General features: G+C 40.1%; 1 protein-coding gene and 1 pseudogene across 23 annotated transcripts in view; one reads left to right on the top strand and one right to left on the bottom strand.

Moving 5' to 3' along the window:
• Positions 1-19,113, top strand: part of SCMH1 (Scm polycomb group protein homolog 1) — a 163,761-nt gene that overhangs the window by 114,752 nt on the left and 29,896 nt on the right. For 22 of the 23 annotated variants that reach the window (XM_034650246.1, XM_034650200.1, XM_034650225.1 and 19 more), the window contains 2 exons: positions 6,227-6,459; positions 10,079-10,205. The exons of the other annotated variant lie outside the window; for it this stretch is intronic. In XM_034650246.1, coding sequence (XP_034506137.1) covers positions 6,227-6,459; positions 10,079-10,205 — 360 coding nt within the window. The remainder of the gene's footprint in view (positions 1-6,226; positions 6,460-10,078; positions 10,206-19,113) is intronic. 23 annotated transcript variants of the gene reach the window in all.
• Positions 11,121-13,928, bottom strand: LOC109491191 (annotated as a pseudogene).

The raw sequence follows: 19,113 nt of genomic DNA, 5'->3' as shown, positions 1-19,113 counted from the left end.
CCAGCTCAACTCCGGGGACCGGCTGAAAAAGGGGTCCCCTACTCCTCCGCCATCTTAACCTCCTCCCCACTCCTTCATTCTTGATATTTGTTTTTTCTTTTTATATTTCTTAATCAGCTTGTTAAAGGATTATCTTTTCAAAGAANCTTTTCATTCTTGATATTTGTTTTTTCTTTTTATATTTCTTAATCAGCTTGTTAAAGGATTATCTTTTCAAAGAACCAACTTTTGACTGTTGATTTTCTCTGTAGTATGTCCGCTTTCTTTTTTCCATTGACATATCCACTCATCTCTATAATTTCCTTACTTGTACTTTTTTTTGAGGTTAATTTGCTGTTCTTTTCCCACCTCTTTGAAATAGAAGCTTAGATCATTGATATTTAACCTTTCTTCTCTTCTAATACGAACACTTAAAGCTATACATTTGCCTCTGAGCACTGCTTTAACTAAATCTCACACATTTGGATCTGTCATATTTTCATGAATTTTAAATTCCAAGAATTTTCTTATTTCTATTTTTATTTCTCTGGTATTTGAATTATTTACAAGTATATGTTACTTAATTTCTTAGCATTTGGGGTTTTTCTAATTAATTTTCTGGTACTGATTCCTATTTAAATTCCACTTTGGTTGGGTAAGTGGGAGTGGGAGGTGCAGGCTTCATTATGGAATGAATAAGTCATGAGAATAAAAGCTACTGCATAGGGAATATAGTCAATGATATTATAATAGTGTTGTATGGTGACATGTTAGCTACACTTTTGGGGAGTACAGCATAACGTATAGAGGTGTGGAATCACTGTGTTGTACATCTGAAACCAATGCAACACTGTGCGCCAACTATCTGAAAAAATTAAAATTAAAAAGAAAAAGGCTCGAGATGGCAAAGCAAAAAAATATTAAGATTCTTCCTTTTGACACTTTGGATTTCTCTTATAAAACAGACACATAGTTTATGCTTAACTATATTAACATAAAGTTATTAAGCGGTTATTAGAATAAGCAAACGAATGCAAATGTATAAATTGAATCAGCTGGCACAAAAGAATCTGCAAATTCTTAAGTTCCTGCCTGCAGGTGTTTGTTTTTAGAGCTATAAATATTTCTGTGTTACTGGTTGTGGAGCTGAACACACTAACTTGTTTATCTTCCTGCTGCATTAGAATTTCTTTTTTTTTTTTAAAGATTTTATTTATTTATTTGACAGAGATAGAGACAGCCAGCGAGAGAGGGAACACAAGCAGGGGGAGTGGGAGAGGAAGAAGCAGGCTCCCAGCGGAGAAGCCTGATGTGGGGCTCGATCCCAGAACGCCGGGATCACGCCCTGAGCTGAAGGCAGACGCTTAATGACTGTGCCACCCAGGCGCCCCTGCATTAGAATTTCTTAATACAGAGTGATTTATAAAAGTTTTCCTAAAACACCAAACCAACCGTGTTTTCTAAAAATAAGTGTTGTTGGGGGCACCTGGGTGGCTCAGTCGTTAAGCGTCTGCCTTCGGCTCAGAGCGTGATCCCGGCGTTCTGGGATCGAGCCCCACATCAGGCTTCTCTGCTGGGAGCCTGCTTCTTCCTCTCCCACTCCCCCTGCTTGTGTTCCCTCTCTCTCTGGCTGTCTCTCTGTCAAATAAGTAAATAAAAAATCTTTAAAAAAAAATAAGTGTTGTCGAAGATCGTGGCTGAGACTAAATACATAAATAAATAAATTCTGCTGTCTTAGAGAACATGTTCTGTATGATTTCAGTTCTTTGAACTTTATTCAGGATTGCTTTTTCACCCAGCATATTGCATAAGCATTTGAAAAGAAAATGCATTCTATACTTATTGGGTATAATGTCCTATAGATGTCAGTTAAGTTAGTTGGTTAATTGATTATTTATGTTATTAGTCAGTTAATTGAGTTATTCAAATTTTTCCTACCCTTACTGATTTTTTTCAACGTCTTAACCTATCAGTTACTGAGAGAGATATGTTAAAATCACCAACTCATAATTTGGATTTGTCTGTTTGTCCTTTTTGTTCTCTAAACTTTTGCTTTATATGTTTTGTGTTATCAGGTATATATAAATTTAACTGACTAATCTTGATGAAATATTCCTTTTTAGTCTAGTCATACTTCTTGCCTTAAAGATGGACTTGTCTGATATTAGTATAGCCACATGAGCTTTATTTTGGTTAATGTTTACAAAGTATATGTTTTTCCACCTATTTATTTTTATCTTTTTATCTGTGTCATATTTCAAGTGTCCTTATATTTCAAGGCCCTCTTATAAACAGATATAGTTGAGTACCGGGGCGGGGGGTGGTGGTGCAGTATGTTAATTTTTTCCTATTAATTGTTTTACTTTATCCACTTGTATTTAATATAATTATTAATTTGGATTTAAGTTTACCATTTTGCATTTTGCTTTTTGTTTTCTCTTTGAGTTCTTTCTCATTACTTTATTCCTCCTTTCTTGCCTTTTGGATTAATGAGGTATATTTTATGACTCCATTTCTCTCTCCTTAGCTTTTAGTGATACATTCTTACATAATTTTTTAACTAGTTATTCTGTGCAAATATGTATCCTGGACTTATCAGAGTCTTCTTTATTTTTTTTTTAAAGATTTTATTTATCTGACAGAGATAGAGACAGCAGCGAGAGAGGGAACACAAGCAGGGGGAGTGGGAGAGGGAGAAGCAGGCTCATAGCAGAGGAGCCTGATGTGGGGCTCGATCCCATAACGCCAGGATCACGCCCTGAGCTGAAGGCAGATGCTTAACGACTGCGCCACCCAGGCACCCCCAAAGTCTTCTTTAAATAAGTGCTTTGTAACCACTCCTCAAACAATGCAAAATTCTTAACAAAGTTTGGCTCCATTTATCCCCTCCTTCCATCCTTCATGCCGTTGTTTTCATATAATTTACTAATACATACATTATAAACCTACAAACCATTTTATAAGTTTTTGTTCTAAATAGTAAATTCTTATTCTAAATTCTTTTGTATCTCACACATATTTGCCCTTTCTTATGCTCTTCATTTCTTCCTACAGTTCCATCTTTCTATCTGGGATTACTTTCCTTCAGCTTGAAGAACTTCCTTTTTATTTCTTGTAGTTTAGGTCTGCTGGTGACAAATTCTCTCAGCTTTGATTGTCTGAAAATATTATTTCACCTTCATTTTTGAAGGATATTTTCACTGGGTATAGAACTCTAAGTTGGCAGTTTATATATCTTAGCCCTTTAAATATATCATTCTGTTGCTTCCAACTTCTGTAGTTGGCCATCAGTCTTATTGTTGCTCCTATAAGAGTGATACTTCTCTTCTCTGACTCATCTTAAAAATTTATCTCTATTTTTCATTTCATTTGTATTTTATCTTTTATTTTCAGCAGTTTAACAGTATGTGTCTTGGTTTAGTTTGGGGGATGGGGGGACTTTTGCTGCTTGTAGATTGCTGAGCTCTTCTTTCATTAGTTTCCAAATATTACGTTTGCCTAATTCTCTCTGTCTTCTTTCTCTGGAATTAGAGTTACTCATATTTTGGATCTGTTGACTATGCCCACATGTTTCTAATGCTCTAATCTGGTTTTTTTCCCCATATTTTTGCTTCACTTTGGATGTATTCTGTTGATTTTTCTTCAAGTTCATTAATCCTTTCTTCTGCTAGATCTTGTCTTCTCTTAAATCCATCCAATGAGTTTTTAATTTCTTATGTTACATTTTTAATTCCAGGATGTTCCATTAATTTTTTATATAGATCCCAGTTTTCTGTGGGTGTTATCTTCTCTTACATTTTATCTTTTCCTCTACTTTCTTTAACATATTAATTATGATTATTTTTAAGTCTCTGTTCCATTATCTGAATCATATGTGAATCTCCTTCTGTTGTCTGTATTTTCTCTTGATTACCAATCACTTTTTTCTGCCTCTTTTTACATCTAATATTTTTTGTGATATACTGGATATTTTATATAAAAGAACTGCTGAGGCTCCATCTAGTATCTTCCATCAGAAAGAATTCTTCCTTTCCTCTGTTAAGCTAATAGGATAAGAGCCTGATCTTCTCAATGTAATCATGGATTGAGCTAGTCCAGGTCTGGACTATACCTGTGGTTTATACCTGTTTCTTGGATATGGGTCCTCCTGGGCTCTTGATTGAGAACCTAATAGGTCTCTCTATCTCCTCAGCCCTGCAAGAGATTTTCCTACCTTTAGAGGTTAGGGGTTTAGTTCTATAACCTCTTACTCCTTAAAATTTCAAAATATGGCATTTATCTTGAAGAGGAGATATGTGTTTGAAGTAGACCTCCTCCTTCTAGTGGGACCTGATTTATCCCCTAAAACCACAAGATTATGGGAGATTTCATTCTGCCTTATAGAAGCTCTCAGCCTAGCTTCACGTGTCCAATGTGCAGGTTCAGAACTCAGCAAATGTCCCATGGGGAAAATTGGCCACACACATGGACCTCAAGTTCCAATCTGTCACAGCAGCCTGTTGGATTTCCCTTTCCTCCAGTAGAGGTACTGTGCACGGGCCACACCTGATCCTCAGTTTATGTCCCAAATTGGCAAATGTCCTCAGGAAAGAAAACAGTGTCACCTACCTCAGAAGCCTTCCCCACTCATGTCTGGAATTCCAGTTCATCTAATCCTTGTGATTTCTACAATACTGCAGTGTCTCTTCAAACAGTGTGTCTGGCTTTTCCTAATTGTTGCCTCAGGAACACCACATTGCCATAATCTATTACATCCTCCCTAGAAGCATAAACAACATTACCCTCTACCTGTCCACTGTGATTAGTTTATGAACTAGTCTCCCTAGCTCTGCTCATGCAGCTTCCCTTCATGCTTATAAGTTCAGATTCATTTTCACCATCTGCAAAGTCCTACACAATCTTACTGCTACTCCCTTTCTAACCTGATTCCCCACCACTCCTCTTTCCTCACTCAGTTCTAGCTATACTGACCTCCTTGCCATTTCTCAAGCACGCTGACGTGTTTCCATCTCAGAATCTTTGCTCTTGTGATGCACCCTCTATTTTGGGAGGTGCTTTTCTCCAATTTTCATAAGGCTTTGCCTTTATTTCATTTGGAAGCTCTGTATAAATGTCACTTTCTCAAAGAGAAATTTCCTCACCCCTCTCTCTCATTACCCTCCTTTAGTTTTCATCATAACACTTACCTGGCATTATACTGTATATTTATTTGTCTGTTTTCTGTCTCCCCAACTAGGAGGTAAGCTCCATGAGAGTGGAAACGGTTTTGTTAACCTGTAGTAAGTGCTCAGTAACTATTTGTGGAACGAATTAGATGTGCTTACCTTAAAGCGTTCTCAATTTAAGGAGAAGATGAATGGTTGGAGTAAAGTTGAGAGTACCCTAACATAGATGTCTCCAGTATGCTTTGGGGGTGGAGTGGTACTGACTTAGTTGGGGAGTGGTCAGACAGGGCCTCAATAAGGAGGTGGCGCTGGAGCTGAGTGCTGGAATCTGAGTATTGATATTTACTTGACTAGGAAAAATAGGAAACTCAACATATATGAATGAACTGGTGTGCAGAAAACAAGTGGGCTAGAACATAGCAGGGATGTGTGTCAGGAAATGACATCAGGCATAACCAGAGAGCAAGGCAGGGATAAAGTCACAAAAGTCCTTGGATATCAGGATAAAGAATTTGGACTTTACATTAAAGGTAATATGGAGCAAAGATTTTTAAAGTAAGAAGAGATGCTGTCAGATGTGTGTATTTCCATGTGTTTCACTACTCCTCATTGCAATAATCGCACTAAAACTTTAAGTAGATTGATGTAGAAAATGCCTAACTTGGTTGTCAGGGCCCAGTTTCAAAACATAAGTCCTTATCCCAGTTCACTTTGTAACCCGGGGAAGGCATCATTTCCTCTGCTGAGCCTTGGATCTTCATTCTTAGCAGGAAGGGATTGTAGGCTTCTAAAGTCATTCCATCTCTGAGCCTATGATTCTGTTTATATGCTTTAACTAGATGCCTTGGGGAGAAAAATTTAATATTTTCTCTGCATCTGCCAGAAATAATTAAAACTTCCAATTCTAACCAATCTAAATTCAGTTCTCCTCTGAGATTTTCTCACATTTAGGTCAGATGCCAGGAAACTAGCTTCTTGGGATAAAACTACCCAAGCAGAAGTAGCAAGTCTTTTTTCCCCGCTGTTTGGGATGGGAATGCAGGTGGGAGGAGGGGGTGATAGAATGAGTCTTTTTTTTGCAGTTGTGATTCCAAAGAATCCCTATCCTGCATCTGATGTGAACACTGAGAAGGCCAGCATCCACAGCAGCACCAAAACTGTCTTGGACCATCAACCAGGGCAGAGGGGGCGTAAACCAGGAAAGAAGCGGGGCCGGACACCCAAGCCCCTAATTCCCCACCCCATCTCTACCCCATCCAAGTCAGCTGAACCTTTGAAATTCCCAAAGAAGAGGGGTCCCAAACCTGGCAGTAAGGTAGGTAAAAACGTGGGTTTCCTAGAAAGGGATAAAGGGTTATGAAGGGGTAACTCACCCATATCCATCCATCTTAGAAAGGGGCGTCCCTGGCCCTGTTTTCCACCTTGTGTATGCTTACAGGAATCTCCTAGATTGTCACCCCTGCTTAGCTACTTAACTGGGAGTCGGTAATATTAGAGATAGGATGGTGTGGACAAGAAACAAATTTTGACTTTGAAAGCTACGCACATTTGAGGGAATTTTGGTCTAATGTCTTCCCTAGATGGAAGACCCTGCTGCTGATTGTTAGCCTACCAGAGTGGATGCCCAGGCACAGGAACAGAAAGAGCAGATTGACTCTATAAATGTATTTCTTTTTCTATCCCTGCCCCTTCTTTTAAAAAGAAAGAAAGAAAATTATTGAATACCTAGTAAGTATCAGGCTCTGTATCAGACACCATTACATACATATCACATGATGATCACAAAACCCTAGGAGATGAGTAGTGTTAATGGTATCTAATATTTAAGTAATTTGAGACTTAGAAATGTGAAATGACTTCCCTAAGGTCACATAGCTAGTAAATGGCAAAGGCTCCGAAGATGGGGCTCCAGATGTTCTAGTTCAGGGTCACAGCTGCCCTGCCATGAGTACCACAGGCACGATCCCACACTTCCTGAAGGAGATAACACTTCCCTCTTGTGCAGGAAAAGGCTGCCGAGCCAAGCTACACTGAGCACTGTTAACTGCAAGTGCCACCTTTAGTCACGACCAGTTCTTCATGCGTGTCTTCCCTCGGGAGAACATTGATGAGAAATGCCTCAGCTGGTTCTCTCCGGCTTCCGTTAGCATCACCTTCTCCACTCACTTTTTGCCAAGGGATTTCTTTGCAGCTCCTTCCTGAACTAGACTACCTGAGTTTCAATGTGAAAATGAGACCTAGTTCTCCCTGGGCACCCCATTCTAATCTCATGAGTTCGTCCCTAAGTTTGGTTGGTTGGTTGGTTTGTTGACTGGTTTTGTTCTGTTTATTAACTTCAGCTGACTTCAGTTCTTCTAGAATATAAGCTTCTCAAGGTCAAGAACCTAATCTTGTTCTTCTCTTTTTCTCTTGTAGTGCCTTATATCTCGATCTCTTCGGAGATGTTCAATAAATTCAGGATGGCTAGATGATTTTAGTTATGATGTTCTAACTGAGATTATCTCTTGTTTATTGGCTTTGAATTCTTGATGTCACGTCCTGATCTTTCTGTGTATCACACATGCTCCTGACATATCTACCACTAACCCTAACCCAGGTCCTGATTCATTTTTATCTCCACTACTGTGTTCTTATTCTGCTGCTGTGGAGACATACTGAAGGCTCTAAAGATTCCAAGGCCAGAAAAGCCATGCTTTTGATACTGTGAAGACATTTTGAGGACATCCGATTAAAGAGGGAAAAAACTTGTAAGGTTTCAAAGACAAAACCAGAACCAAAAAGTAGAAACTCAAGTAGACAGGCTTTGTCTCAACATAAAAGGAACAGTTAAATCTGTCTCAAAACAGATGTAGTGATCTGCAGAAAGAAAGATGAGGGAGGGAGGGAGGGAAGGGAAGGCGGGAAGGAAGGAAGGAAGGAAGAAGGGAGGGAGGGAGGAAGGAAGGAGGAAGGAAGGAAGGAAGAAGGGAGGGAGGGAGGAAGGAAGGAGGAAGGAAGGAAGGAAAGAAGGGGGGAGGGAGGGAGGAGGAAGGAATAGTGATATGCCATCACTAGAGGCATTTTGTCAGGGACCGATGGCTCCTATATGATGGGTGTTTTCAGGAAGAGGGAAGCAGGAGAGGGATGGTTGGATTGAGGGGCCTTTAAGACCCTCCAAAACCTGGACACTGTGACTCTATGGTTGCCTCTGCTCTGCCTGCTCAGGCAGTCCTAAACATAGTAATAACCAACCCTCTTGAAAACAATAATTCTCATCTTACCCTGTATTTTATGGGCCGGCGTTTGACTCACTAATTCCCCCTCCTGTCCTTTTGCCTACTTCTATAAATGTATGTGCCTTCCACTTAACCCCTGACCCTTCTGTTCCTTTCTGAAGTAAAGTGGGCTCATGACTACAGCAGAGGCTTCAAAGCCAGACAAATAGTTTTATATCTCATCTCCATTTGTTACCACTTGTGTGACTGTAGGAAACTTTGAACAAGGGTCTGAGCCCCAGTTTTCTCTCCAATAAAATAGAGGTGAGGTAATATATGAAGAGATATAATACCTGTGAATGCACCTATCTCAAACAAATGCCTTCCATCTCTCTGCTTTCTGCTACAATATTTGGGCACCAGACTCACCAGGCTTGTTCCTTCAGGGACCCCATGAAATCCTACCACCAACTCCATGAAGTTGAACTGCTATTTCCTTTCTTCCCTCACTCCTTGCTTATTTAGACTTTTACTTTTAGCAATATCAAAAAAAAATGAGGAAATGTCCGTGTCCCACGTATGCTTTGACTGTTTCGTGTGTTTGCATGATAACTTCCACAGACCAGGCCATCGTTGTCGCTGGTGCTATTGCTTTAGAAAATGCACTCCTAGAAGACAGACAGGTTTATATAGCTCCCAGCGGTGGACCCTACATGGGATATTTAGTAAAAAAGGGATTTCTGGATCTCAGTGATAATTACATTTTCCTTGCATTCAGAAAGACTTTTAGAAAACTATTTCTTGAAAAGAACTTTCTGAGATCCTTCTCCCCTGGAGACAGCCCTGAACAGCTTAGAGAAGACACTAGATTTTTCTCAAATCATTTTTATTACTTCCCCCATTATTGGTATTCTATACCGTGTGCTTCATTGAAAATATTTATTGAGACTTATTATCTGGCAATTGCCATGCTAGGAGTGGTGCTCAGAATCAGACCCTCAAGGAGCTCCAGGCTAATAGAGGACACCAGTATGTAAATATATATAACAATACATTGTGACAGATGCAGCTCAAAGTACAGAGATAGCACAAAAGAGACAGTAACCAGAGGAAATCTAGAAAAGTTTCCTGGATAAACAGATATTTATAAAGTGAAAAAAAGAAAGAAAGGGCATTCCAGGCAGAAGGGACAGTTTATTACTGTAAAGGCATGGCCCAGGTAAAACTGCAGGGTTTTTAGAGAAGTAATTGAGTTAGGGATTTAGACCTTAGAGTATAAAGTTTAAGATACGAAATACCAGTTGAGCTGAAGAGGTAGGCAGAGGAACGAGTTTGTAGTTAGGGGAAGGGATGTTTCCATTTTTTAAGGGAAGCAAACTACAAAATAATGTCAAAGGACACTTAAGCCTCAGCATTTTTTTCCTTTTTTGCTTTTGTCTGCCCAACTGATAAAGAACCTGGAATTTCAAATGATAATGTTGAATGTAGTATAAAAGACTGTAAATTAAGCTCCAGCTTAATAGGAGCCCAGAATCTTATACATAGATTCAGAAAATATTTACTAAGCATCTACTGTAGTTAAAGCTCTAGGCAAGATTCTGTGTGGGAAACAAAGATAAAACATAACCCCATCCACAGAGATGTTTCCATCTCATGGGTGAATCGCGGACTAGGACTAGAGGAATCAGAAGACAAGTTACCTGTCACAGGTAGCAAACTTCTCCCCATCCATTTTGACAGAGGAAGCCTCGGACTTTGCTGAACCCACCACCCACCTCACCAACAACCAGCACCCCTGAACCGGATACCAGCACTGTACCCCAAGATGCTGCCACCATCCCCAGCTCAGCCATGCAGGCCCCCACAGGTAAGAGCAGATCGTGGTATGAGCTGCCACAAGCCCCAGGCGCCCCCCATCTGTCCTTTCTCTTGTCTGGCCCCAGCAGTTAGCACACCCCCACCACTGCGTCCATTTGTAAACCTAAATCAAATCTTAAAACAAATATTTTATCTTTGACATTTGAAATAGTTTCAGAGAAACCTTCATCCTTTCAAAACAATGGAAGAAACTTGGGTAGATGTCCTGTGAACTCAGAGTTGGGGAGCTGGGACGTGGGGGTGGGGTGGAGGTGGGGCCAGCACCAGGAGCACCCCTCCCCCGCCCCCACCCAGTTTGTATTAATATGTGTCCTTTCCAGTTCCGGGTGCTCCCTTTTTACTGATCCCTTCTGGAATCTTTCCAGCATTACAGTAATCCTGCCACCACTGAAATACGTGTGCAACTGCTCTGATTTTTTTTTTCCTAGTGAAAGTAGTCTTTATTGGATTCTTGGAAAACAGGATTGTGGGAGACATTTCTCCTTTGATACAATGTAACACATGTGGAACAGTCAGTAACTGCCTCCGTTCCCACAGGGCTCTTCACTCAGACAACACAGCTATAAACCAGTAAGCTGCCTAAGAAAACCTTGGCAATTTAAAATCATTTAGATACTTTATAGCTAGAATTGTTTCTGTAAATCCTATTTCATAGTAGAGCTTACTCTTCTGACAGTTAAAGAAATGGCACAAAATTAAGCTAATCTGCTTGGCTTTTTGTCTTTATTTTCTTTCTTTCCTGGGGGGAAAAAAGAGCAGTAAATTCAACCTTTCCACAGCTACTCGAGTTTCACAGAACTCTTAGACACACGCACACAGCTCTTCCTCAGAGAAACCAGAGCCCTGAGACTCTTCACCGCCTGGGGCTCTTAGCGGGCCCTCAGGGGCGCACTCTTCAGTTAGCGCAGACTGGGAAAGAGCTCCTGCCGTAGCTGGGGGCGGGCGGGGGGGGGGTCCTGCAGAGCCTGCTTTTGAGGTATTAGCTTGATGTGGTTTTTTTCTTAAAGGAATCCTTCTTCCTATAGTGTAACTGCCCCCCATTGTCACCAGTTACTGTCCTCCTAGCCCGGCCCCCCTTCCCCTTCGCAGCCTTCAGACTCCCCAGTAATTTCTGCCGCAGCAGATCTTGAGGAAAACCGGATCAGTGGTGAGACGTCATCCTTGGGAACCGTCAGTTCTGCCCTCAGTTCAGGTAAAATAAGATTAGCAGCTGCAGGCTTCATTTCTGGGATCGTATCAACAAACCAGTCTGACTCAGGATCTTGTAGTGGCTTCTTTTTTCCCTGAATTGGTAAACTCTCCTAAACGCGGTTCTGATGGAACCTTAAGCCTCCTTCCTTGGGACACTTTCGGTGGCTTAGTTTGGTCTGGCTCCTCCCCACTTTGTGCAAGACTGGTCTTTTGGGGTAGGCTTGATTTCACAGGCTTGGACTCTTCAATGAGTGGAAGCGGAGTAGGAATGGCCTTTTGCTCCCCTGAGGTAACAGGTCTTGCAGCTGGGGCTCCACCTGCAGGGTTTACCTCAGCATCTTAGCTGCTGGCCTCAAAGTCGTCCCACGTCCCCTCCTCTGTGTTAGTTAGTGAGCGGGGACTTGACAGCAGCACCGGGCTCTGTAGGACAAGTATGTACACTGGCAGTTTTGTTTGCAGACCCCTCTGGCTTTTCAGACCTTGATGGGAAGTTTTCACTGTCTTCTGAGGTACAGTTACATCTGAGATCCCATTCATGGGAAATTTAATAGGCTGAGAAAATCAGTCACCTTCTGAGGAAAGGTCAGTAGTTTTCATAGAACTTGAGGCAGTGCGTTTGAAGACGGTTCTTTCTCCTCCCATCATCACCTGTGGTCCGACTAGAGAGACCAGCACTGCTAGGCTGTGAAGAGTAACGGCCACAGTGGAATCACTGGTATCATGCCGGCCTGGTGATGCCTGTGGCAAGGTGACTTTCTTCACCTGCTTCTGAGTGAAGTGCTCCATGTAGGCCTTGAGGCGAGACAGCAGCACCGTCCACATGTGCTCCTTGTGAACCTGAAACAGTTGGAGAGGCACGGGGGTCACCTGTGACCGGAACAGGGCCAGCAAGAGCAGGCAAGGGGCTTCTGGGTTTGTCCCTGTGCATTGTTTGTATGGGACCAAGCAGATGAGGAAGAAAACTCTTAAAGGCCACTGGCCCTACACCCGCCTACTGATTAAGCAGAAGACGCACCAACCATGACACTCTTCCTTCCTCTCACAAGTAGATGAAATTGGAAGAATTCAGTTTGGGTTTTCTTTTTTTTTTTGTCTTTACTTTTCAATGTTAAACTTTTTAAGAAATTCACAACTTCTAGAAAATCGTTCCTGAAGAAGTCATGGGACAGTAAGGTGCAGAGTGCTGGCTGACGTTTTAGAATGGGATTCAGCAAGGTCTGTTGAAAGCTGGAGAGAACGTCCACCAAGACTGAAATCCAGAGCTATAGTTCGTTTCCAGGGAGTGCCTTCTCCTTCCTTTTAGGACCTCTCTAGCTGGAGACTGACAAGAGCAAAAACTAACCTGTAAAATCCCAAACAAAGCAAGCCCTGGCTGATTTTTTTTAACATCATCGGCAGTGGCAAACCTTGGTACTGTGAGAGCGAACTTGATTTTGGAGACCGCCCAGTGAACATTTGATTCAAGGCACAATGCGGTGGCTGCAGTGGGCAGGTAGTCAACCAGGGCTATGCACATCTGTCTCCGTTTCATAAACCAGCCATCTGTGAAGGTTCTTTAAAAGAGCTATACCACTGGAATAGACAGTCTCCCGATGGGAATACTAGGAAGAACAATACTCCTGCCTTATGTGTAAAGTAGAGATACCTGTGTGAAACCTTTCTCTGGTTACTCTACGGATCCTCTACCTTCTTTAGAGAAGGTTAAGCAATTGGAATGGTCCTCAGAGAAGTTAGCATAGTATTTTTCTTAGGAGTTGAGTATGTCTCCACCCATATCCTAGAATTAGAGCTTGAAGGGAAGGCTAACTCTAGTTTCTTCTCCACATAACCTTTGGAAGACAACATAGAGCCTATCGGTGGTATTTGTGTCCAGCTCTAGTGAGAGTCCTATTACATGATTTCTCCAAATACATCATCTGCATCCAGTTCCAGCCAGTTACTGGGTTTGCTTAGTCCAAGAGTGTCATTAGATTAATGAACAGTGGCCTTTGTCCCAAAGCTCTGTGGATGAGGAAGAAAAAAAAACAGATAAACACGTCGGCAGAAATATTCATTATGTATGTTTTCCAACCTCATGGCATACCCCCTAGATGCCTGTATATTTGCTCGGTTTCCTCACATCATTCTAGATACCACTAAGGTGCCTGTGTGCCTTTTCAACAGTCCTGAGAAGACCTGCAGCAGTGGGAGCTTCATGACTGTGCCACGCTGTTCCATTTAAGTGATGCAGATTCCATTTAAATCTGGCAGTCCCTGAGCTGGCATCCCTTCCTCAGCCTGAATCTCAGAGCCTAGGAAAAGTGGAAACTTACTTCACATCTCTCTTTCCTGCTCCTGGCCAGACTATAGCAGTTCTGACTATTCATTGTGTGGCCATTCTCTGCCTTGGTCTCGGCTCATTCTGTGTGACCTTGACCTCACTTCCCTTTCTGAGCTCCAGTTTCCGCACTTAATGCAGTGGAAGGATTAGCTGAAGTTACCTTTTACAGACCCTTCAAATGTTACCGGTAAAAGCTATCATGGATTGAAAGCTGCATGCCACACTGTATCCTTTATACTTCCCTTTCCTTTTTTTTTTTTTTTACCTGCACAACACTTTTTAAGTGTTAGTTTTCTTTTTATCAGAGTTATATACCTGCTCATAATTTAAAGAACGATCGGTTTTTAAGAATTATGACAAAAACAAAACAAACCGGCCCCCTTTTCCCCCTGCCATTTACTTCTCATCAAACGCAATCACTTAATTCAACCACTTTTATTTACCTCCATATGTTGTTGTTTTTTTTGCTTATATTTTATTCATTTTTTTTATGCTTCAGGCATTTTTTAACTGACAACCCACTTTAGAAGTTGAAGATTTAACTCCTCTTAATCTCCTTGTCCCTTACCCACCCACACATACTTCCCTGTCTTAACACCATGATATTATCATTTTGATTAGATTGAAATTTAGTATTTTGTCATTGTAGTTTGTGGAACGCTATTTTTTTTTTAAAGATTTTATTTATTTATTCGACAGAGATAGAGACAGCCAGCGAGAGAGGGAACACAAGCAGGGGGAATGGGAGAGGAAGAAGCAGGCTCATAGCGGAGGAGCCTGATGTGGGGCTCGAACCCATAACGCCGGGATCACGCCCTGAGCCGAAGGCAGACGCTTAACCGCTGTGCCACCCAGGCGCCCCTGTGGAACGCTATTTTTGACTGAGCCAAGTAGTGTAATGTGATTACTTCTCCTTTGTTGCACATTTTGTTTTTAGAGTAAATCTTGTTGATTTCTTTAGGTGTTTATTTTGCTAGTACTTGTTAATTCAACCTAAGCGCTCTTACTACTACATACATCTCTTAATGTTCAAGCATGATATATATTCTATCCATATCACACTCTCAAAAAGAAGTCTTCTGAAGCCTTCTGAGTTCCTTGACATCTTCTTCACCTCCCTTTCTTTTATTCCCAGTTTGCTCCTTCCCCGTCTGTCTTCCCATGTAAATCTTAGACTGCATGTTTAATTTGTATGCAACCTGTTTGTTTTCCGTGAAGCTTCTCTTCATTGCAGCTGTTCTGCAGTCTCACCTGGGATGAGACACCGCCACGCTGGACCCTATGTGTACCCATCCATTCTTTAGTCTCTTGAAATTTTCTTAAATTCTTAATTCAGTGATTTTCTGCCACTTCTTTGTCTCTCTGCACTCCTTCTGGCAGACGTTATTCACATGTTGAACCTCTTGAACTCATTCTGTAATATTCTTAACCCTCTGTATTCTTAACCCTATTCTCACTGACTTTTTGTTCAACTTTTTCAAAGCTTTCCTCAAGTCTGTCTTCCAAGATTTGTATTGAGCTTCTCGTGCCCAGCAACTTGAAGCATCATTATTCATTACTCTAGTGGCATTTCCCAAAGAGTGTTTGGTGGAAAACCAGTCCTACAAAATGGTCTGCATGAAAGAATTTTACATACATTTAGGAAATTTATCACATACATTTAGGAAATTTATCACATAAATTTAGGAAATTTATCACATACATTTAGGAAATTTATCACATACATTTAGGAAAGGCTTTTATACTCTACTTCCCCACTCTTGGATAGTTGCGTCTGCTATGAAGAGCTCTTTTTTGTTTTCGGAATTTTTTACTAGACTGGTTTTTTGGGTTCACAGCAAAGTTGAGCAGAAGGTCCGGAGATTTTCCATACCCCTGCCTCCACACATGCATAGGCTTCTCCATTATCAGCAGTCCTCACCAGAGTACGAGGTACATTTGTTTCAAGTGATGAACATCTCCACTGAAACATCATTAGCACCCCAGGTCCATAGTTTACATTAGGGTTCTCTCTTGGGGTTGTACATTCTGTGGGGTTTCACAAATGTATAATGACATGTATCCACCATTAGAGGATAATACAAAATAGTTTAATTGCCCTAAAAATCCTCCTTGCTCTGCCTGTTCCTCTGTCCTTGCCCCCTAACTCCCGGCAACCACTCATCTTTTTACTGTCTCTATAATTTTGCCTTTTCCCTAATGTCATGTAGTTGAAACCATGTAGCATGTAGCCTTTTCACATTGGCCTTTTCACTTAGTAATATGCATTTTACTTTTCTTCCTGTCTTTTTCATGCTCATTTATTTTTAGAGCTGAATGATATACCATTGTCTGGCTATAGCATAGCTTATCTGTTCACCTACTAAAAGTCGTCTTGGTTCCTTCCAAGTTTAGGTAATTATGAATTAAGTGGCTGTAAACATCCATGTGCAGGTTTTGTGTGGACATAAATTTTAAATTCCTTTGGGTAAATACCAAGGAATGAGATTGCGGGATCATATGGTAAGAGAGTGTTTAGTTTTGTAAGGTACTGCCAAACTGTCTTCCAAAGTGGCTGTACCATTTTGCACTCCCACCAGCAATGAATGAGAGCTCCTTTTTCCACATCCTCACCAGGATTTGGTGGTGTTAATGTTCTCTATTTTGGCCATTCTAATAGGTGTGTAGTGCTATTTCATGGTTTTAATTTGCATGTCCCTGATGACATAGGGAGAGCATCTTGTCATATGCTTATTTGCCACTTGTGTATCTCCTTTGGCAAGGTGCCTATTTAACAGCATTGGCCCAGTTTTTAATTGAGTTGTTCATTTTTTTAGTGTTGAGGTTTTTTTAATTCTTTGTATATTTTGGAAAACAGTTCTTTATCAGATGTGCCTTTTGCAGATATTTCCTCCCACCCTGTGGCTTTTCTTCTCATTGTCTTGATTGTGTCTTTCACAGAGCAGAAGATTTTAATTTTATTGAGTCCAGCTTATCAATTATTTCTTTCATGGATGGTTCCTTTGGTGTTGTATGTAAAAAGTCATTGCCATACCCAAGGTGTCTTGTTTTTCTCCTATTTTATTTTCTAGGAGTCTTATAGTTTTGAATTTTACATTTTGGTCTGTGAACTATTTTGAGTTAATTTTTGTGACAGGCTTAAGGTCTGTATCTGGATCCCTTTTTTTTTTGCATGTGGCTGTCCAGCCGTTTTAGCACCACTTGTTGAAATGACTACATTTTTCTCTATTGTGTTGCCTTTGTTCCTTTATCAAAGATCAGTTAGCTATATTTATGTGAGACTGTTTCTCAGCTTTCTATCTGTGCCATTGATCTCTTTGTCTATTCTCTCACACTGTCTTGATTACTGTAGCTTTATAGTGAGTCTTGAAGTTGGGTAGTATCAATCCTCCAGGCTTGTTCTTCTCCTTCAATATTGTGTGAACTATTCAGAGTTTTTCTGCCTCTCCATATAAACTTTAGAATCAGCTTATCAGTAGCCACAAAATAACCTGCCGGGATTTTGATTGAAATTGCATTGAATCTGTAGATCAAGTTGGAAAAAACTGACATTTTGACAATATTGAGTCTTCCTATCCATGAACATGAGATATCTCTTCATTTATTTAGTTTTCTCTTTGATTTTATTTTATCATAAGTGTACTCTTTAATCCACATATCCTATTTCACCCATCCCCCCACCCACCTCCGCTCTGGTAACCGAACTCAGTTTGTTCTCTGTAGTTAAGAGTCTGTATGTTAAGAGGTTTATTATTATTATTATTATTATTATTATTATTATTATTTCATTCATCAGAGTTTGTAGTTCTCTTATATAAGTCCTGTACGTATTTTGTTAGAGTTATACCTAAGTATTTAATTTTTAGAAGTACTAATGTAAATGGTATTGTGTTTTTAATTTCAAATTTCACTCATTCCTTACTGTTATATAGGAAAGCAACTGATTTTTCTATATTACCCTTGTATCCTGCAACCTTGCTGTAATTGCTTATTAGTTCCAGGAATTTTTTTTGTCAATTCTTTCACATTCTCTACATAGACATTTGTGTCATCTGTGAATAAAGAGAGTTTTATTTCTTCCTTCCCAATCTGTATACCTTTTATTTCCTTTTCTTATCTTATTACATTGGTCAGGACTTCCAGTACAATGATGAAAAGTTGTGGTGGGATGCCTGGGTGGCTCAGTCAGTTAAGCAACTCTTGGTTTCAGCTCAGGTCGTGATCTAGGGTCGTGAGATCAAACCCTGCATCAGGCTGTGCACTCAGCACAGAGTCTGCTTGAGATTCTTCTCCCCACCTCTCTCTCCCCCTCTGCTCCTCCCCCTGCTCACTCTCTGTGTCTAAAATAAATAAATAAAATCTTCAAAAAAAAAAAAAGAAAAGAAAGAAAAGTTGTGGTGAGAGGGAACAAACATGCTTACCTTGTTCCTGATCTTAGTGGGAAAGCTTCTAGTTTCCTACCATTAAGTGTGATGTTAGCTGAAGGTTTTTCTAGATATTTATCAAACTGAGAAAGTTCGCCACTATTCCTAGTTTGCTGACAGTTTTTTATCATGAATGGGTCTTGGATTTTGTCAGATGTTTTTTCTGCATCTATTAATATGATCATGTGCTAGCTTTTCTTTAGCCTGCTCATGTGACGGATTACATTAATTGATTTTTAAATGTTTTGAACCAGCCTTGCATACCTGGGATAAATCTCATTTGATAGTAGTATATAATTTTTATATATTGTTGGATTTGATTTACTGATATTTTGTTGAGGATTTTTGCATCTATGTTTATAAGAAACATTGGTCTGTAATTTTCTTGTAATGTTTTTGTCTTGTTTTGGTATTAGGATAATGCCAGCCTCCTAGAATGAGTTAAGAAATATTCTCTCTGCTTCTATTTTCTAAAAGAGATTCTAAATAATAGGTAAAATGAATTTCTTAAATGCTTAGTAGAAGTCACCAATGAGTCCGTCTGAGTCTGGTGCTTTCTATTTTGGAAGATTATGAATTATTGATTCAGTTTCTTTAATAGATATAGGCCTATTCAGACTATTTTTTTTCTTCTTGTATGAGTTTTGATGGATTGTGGATTTCATGGATTGGTCCATTTCATCTAGATTATAAAATTTGTGGCCCTAGAATTATTCATGGTATTCCTGTGTTATCCTTTTAATGACCATGGATCTGTAGTGGTGTCTCCTTTTTTATATCTGATATTAGTAATTTGTATAATCTTTTTAAAAAATTTAGCCTGTCTAAAGGCTTGTTGATGTTAATCTGTTCAAAGAACCAGCTTTTGGTTTCATCGATACTTTTTTTTCTTCTACTGAAGAAAATTGTCATTGATTTCTGCTCTATTTTTATTATTTCTTTTCTTACGCTTACTTTAGGTT

Source organism: Ailuropoda melanoleuca, chromosome 2 (genome assembly GCF_002007445.2).
Source record: "Ailuropoda melanoleuca isolate Jingjing chromosome 2, ASM200744v2, whole genome shotgun sequence".
Taxonomy (NCBI): domain Eukaryota; kingdom Metazoa; phylum Chordata; class Mammalia; order Carnivora; family Ursidae; genus Ailuropoda; species Ailuropoda melanoleuca.
This window is presented reverse-complemented; position numbering and strand designations above follow the sequence as displayed.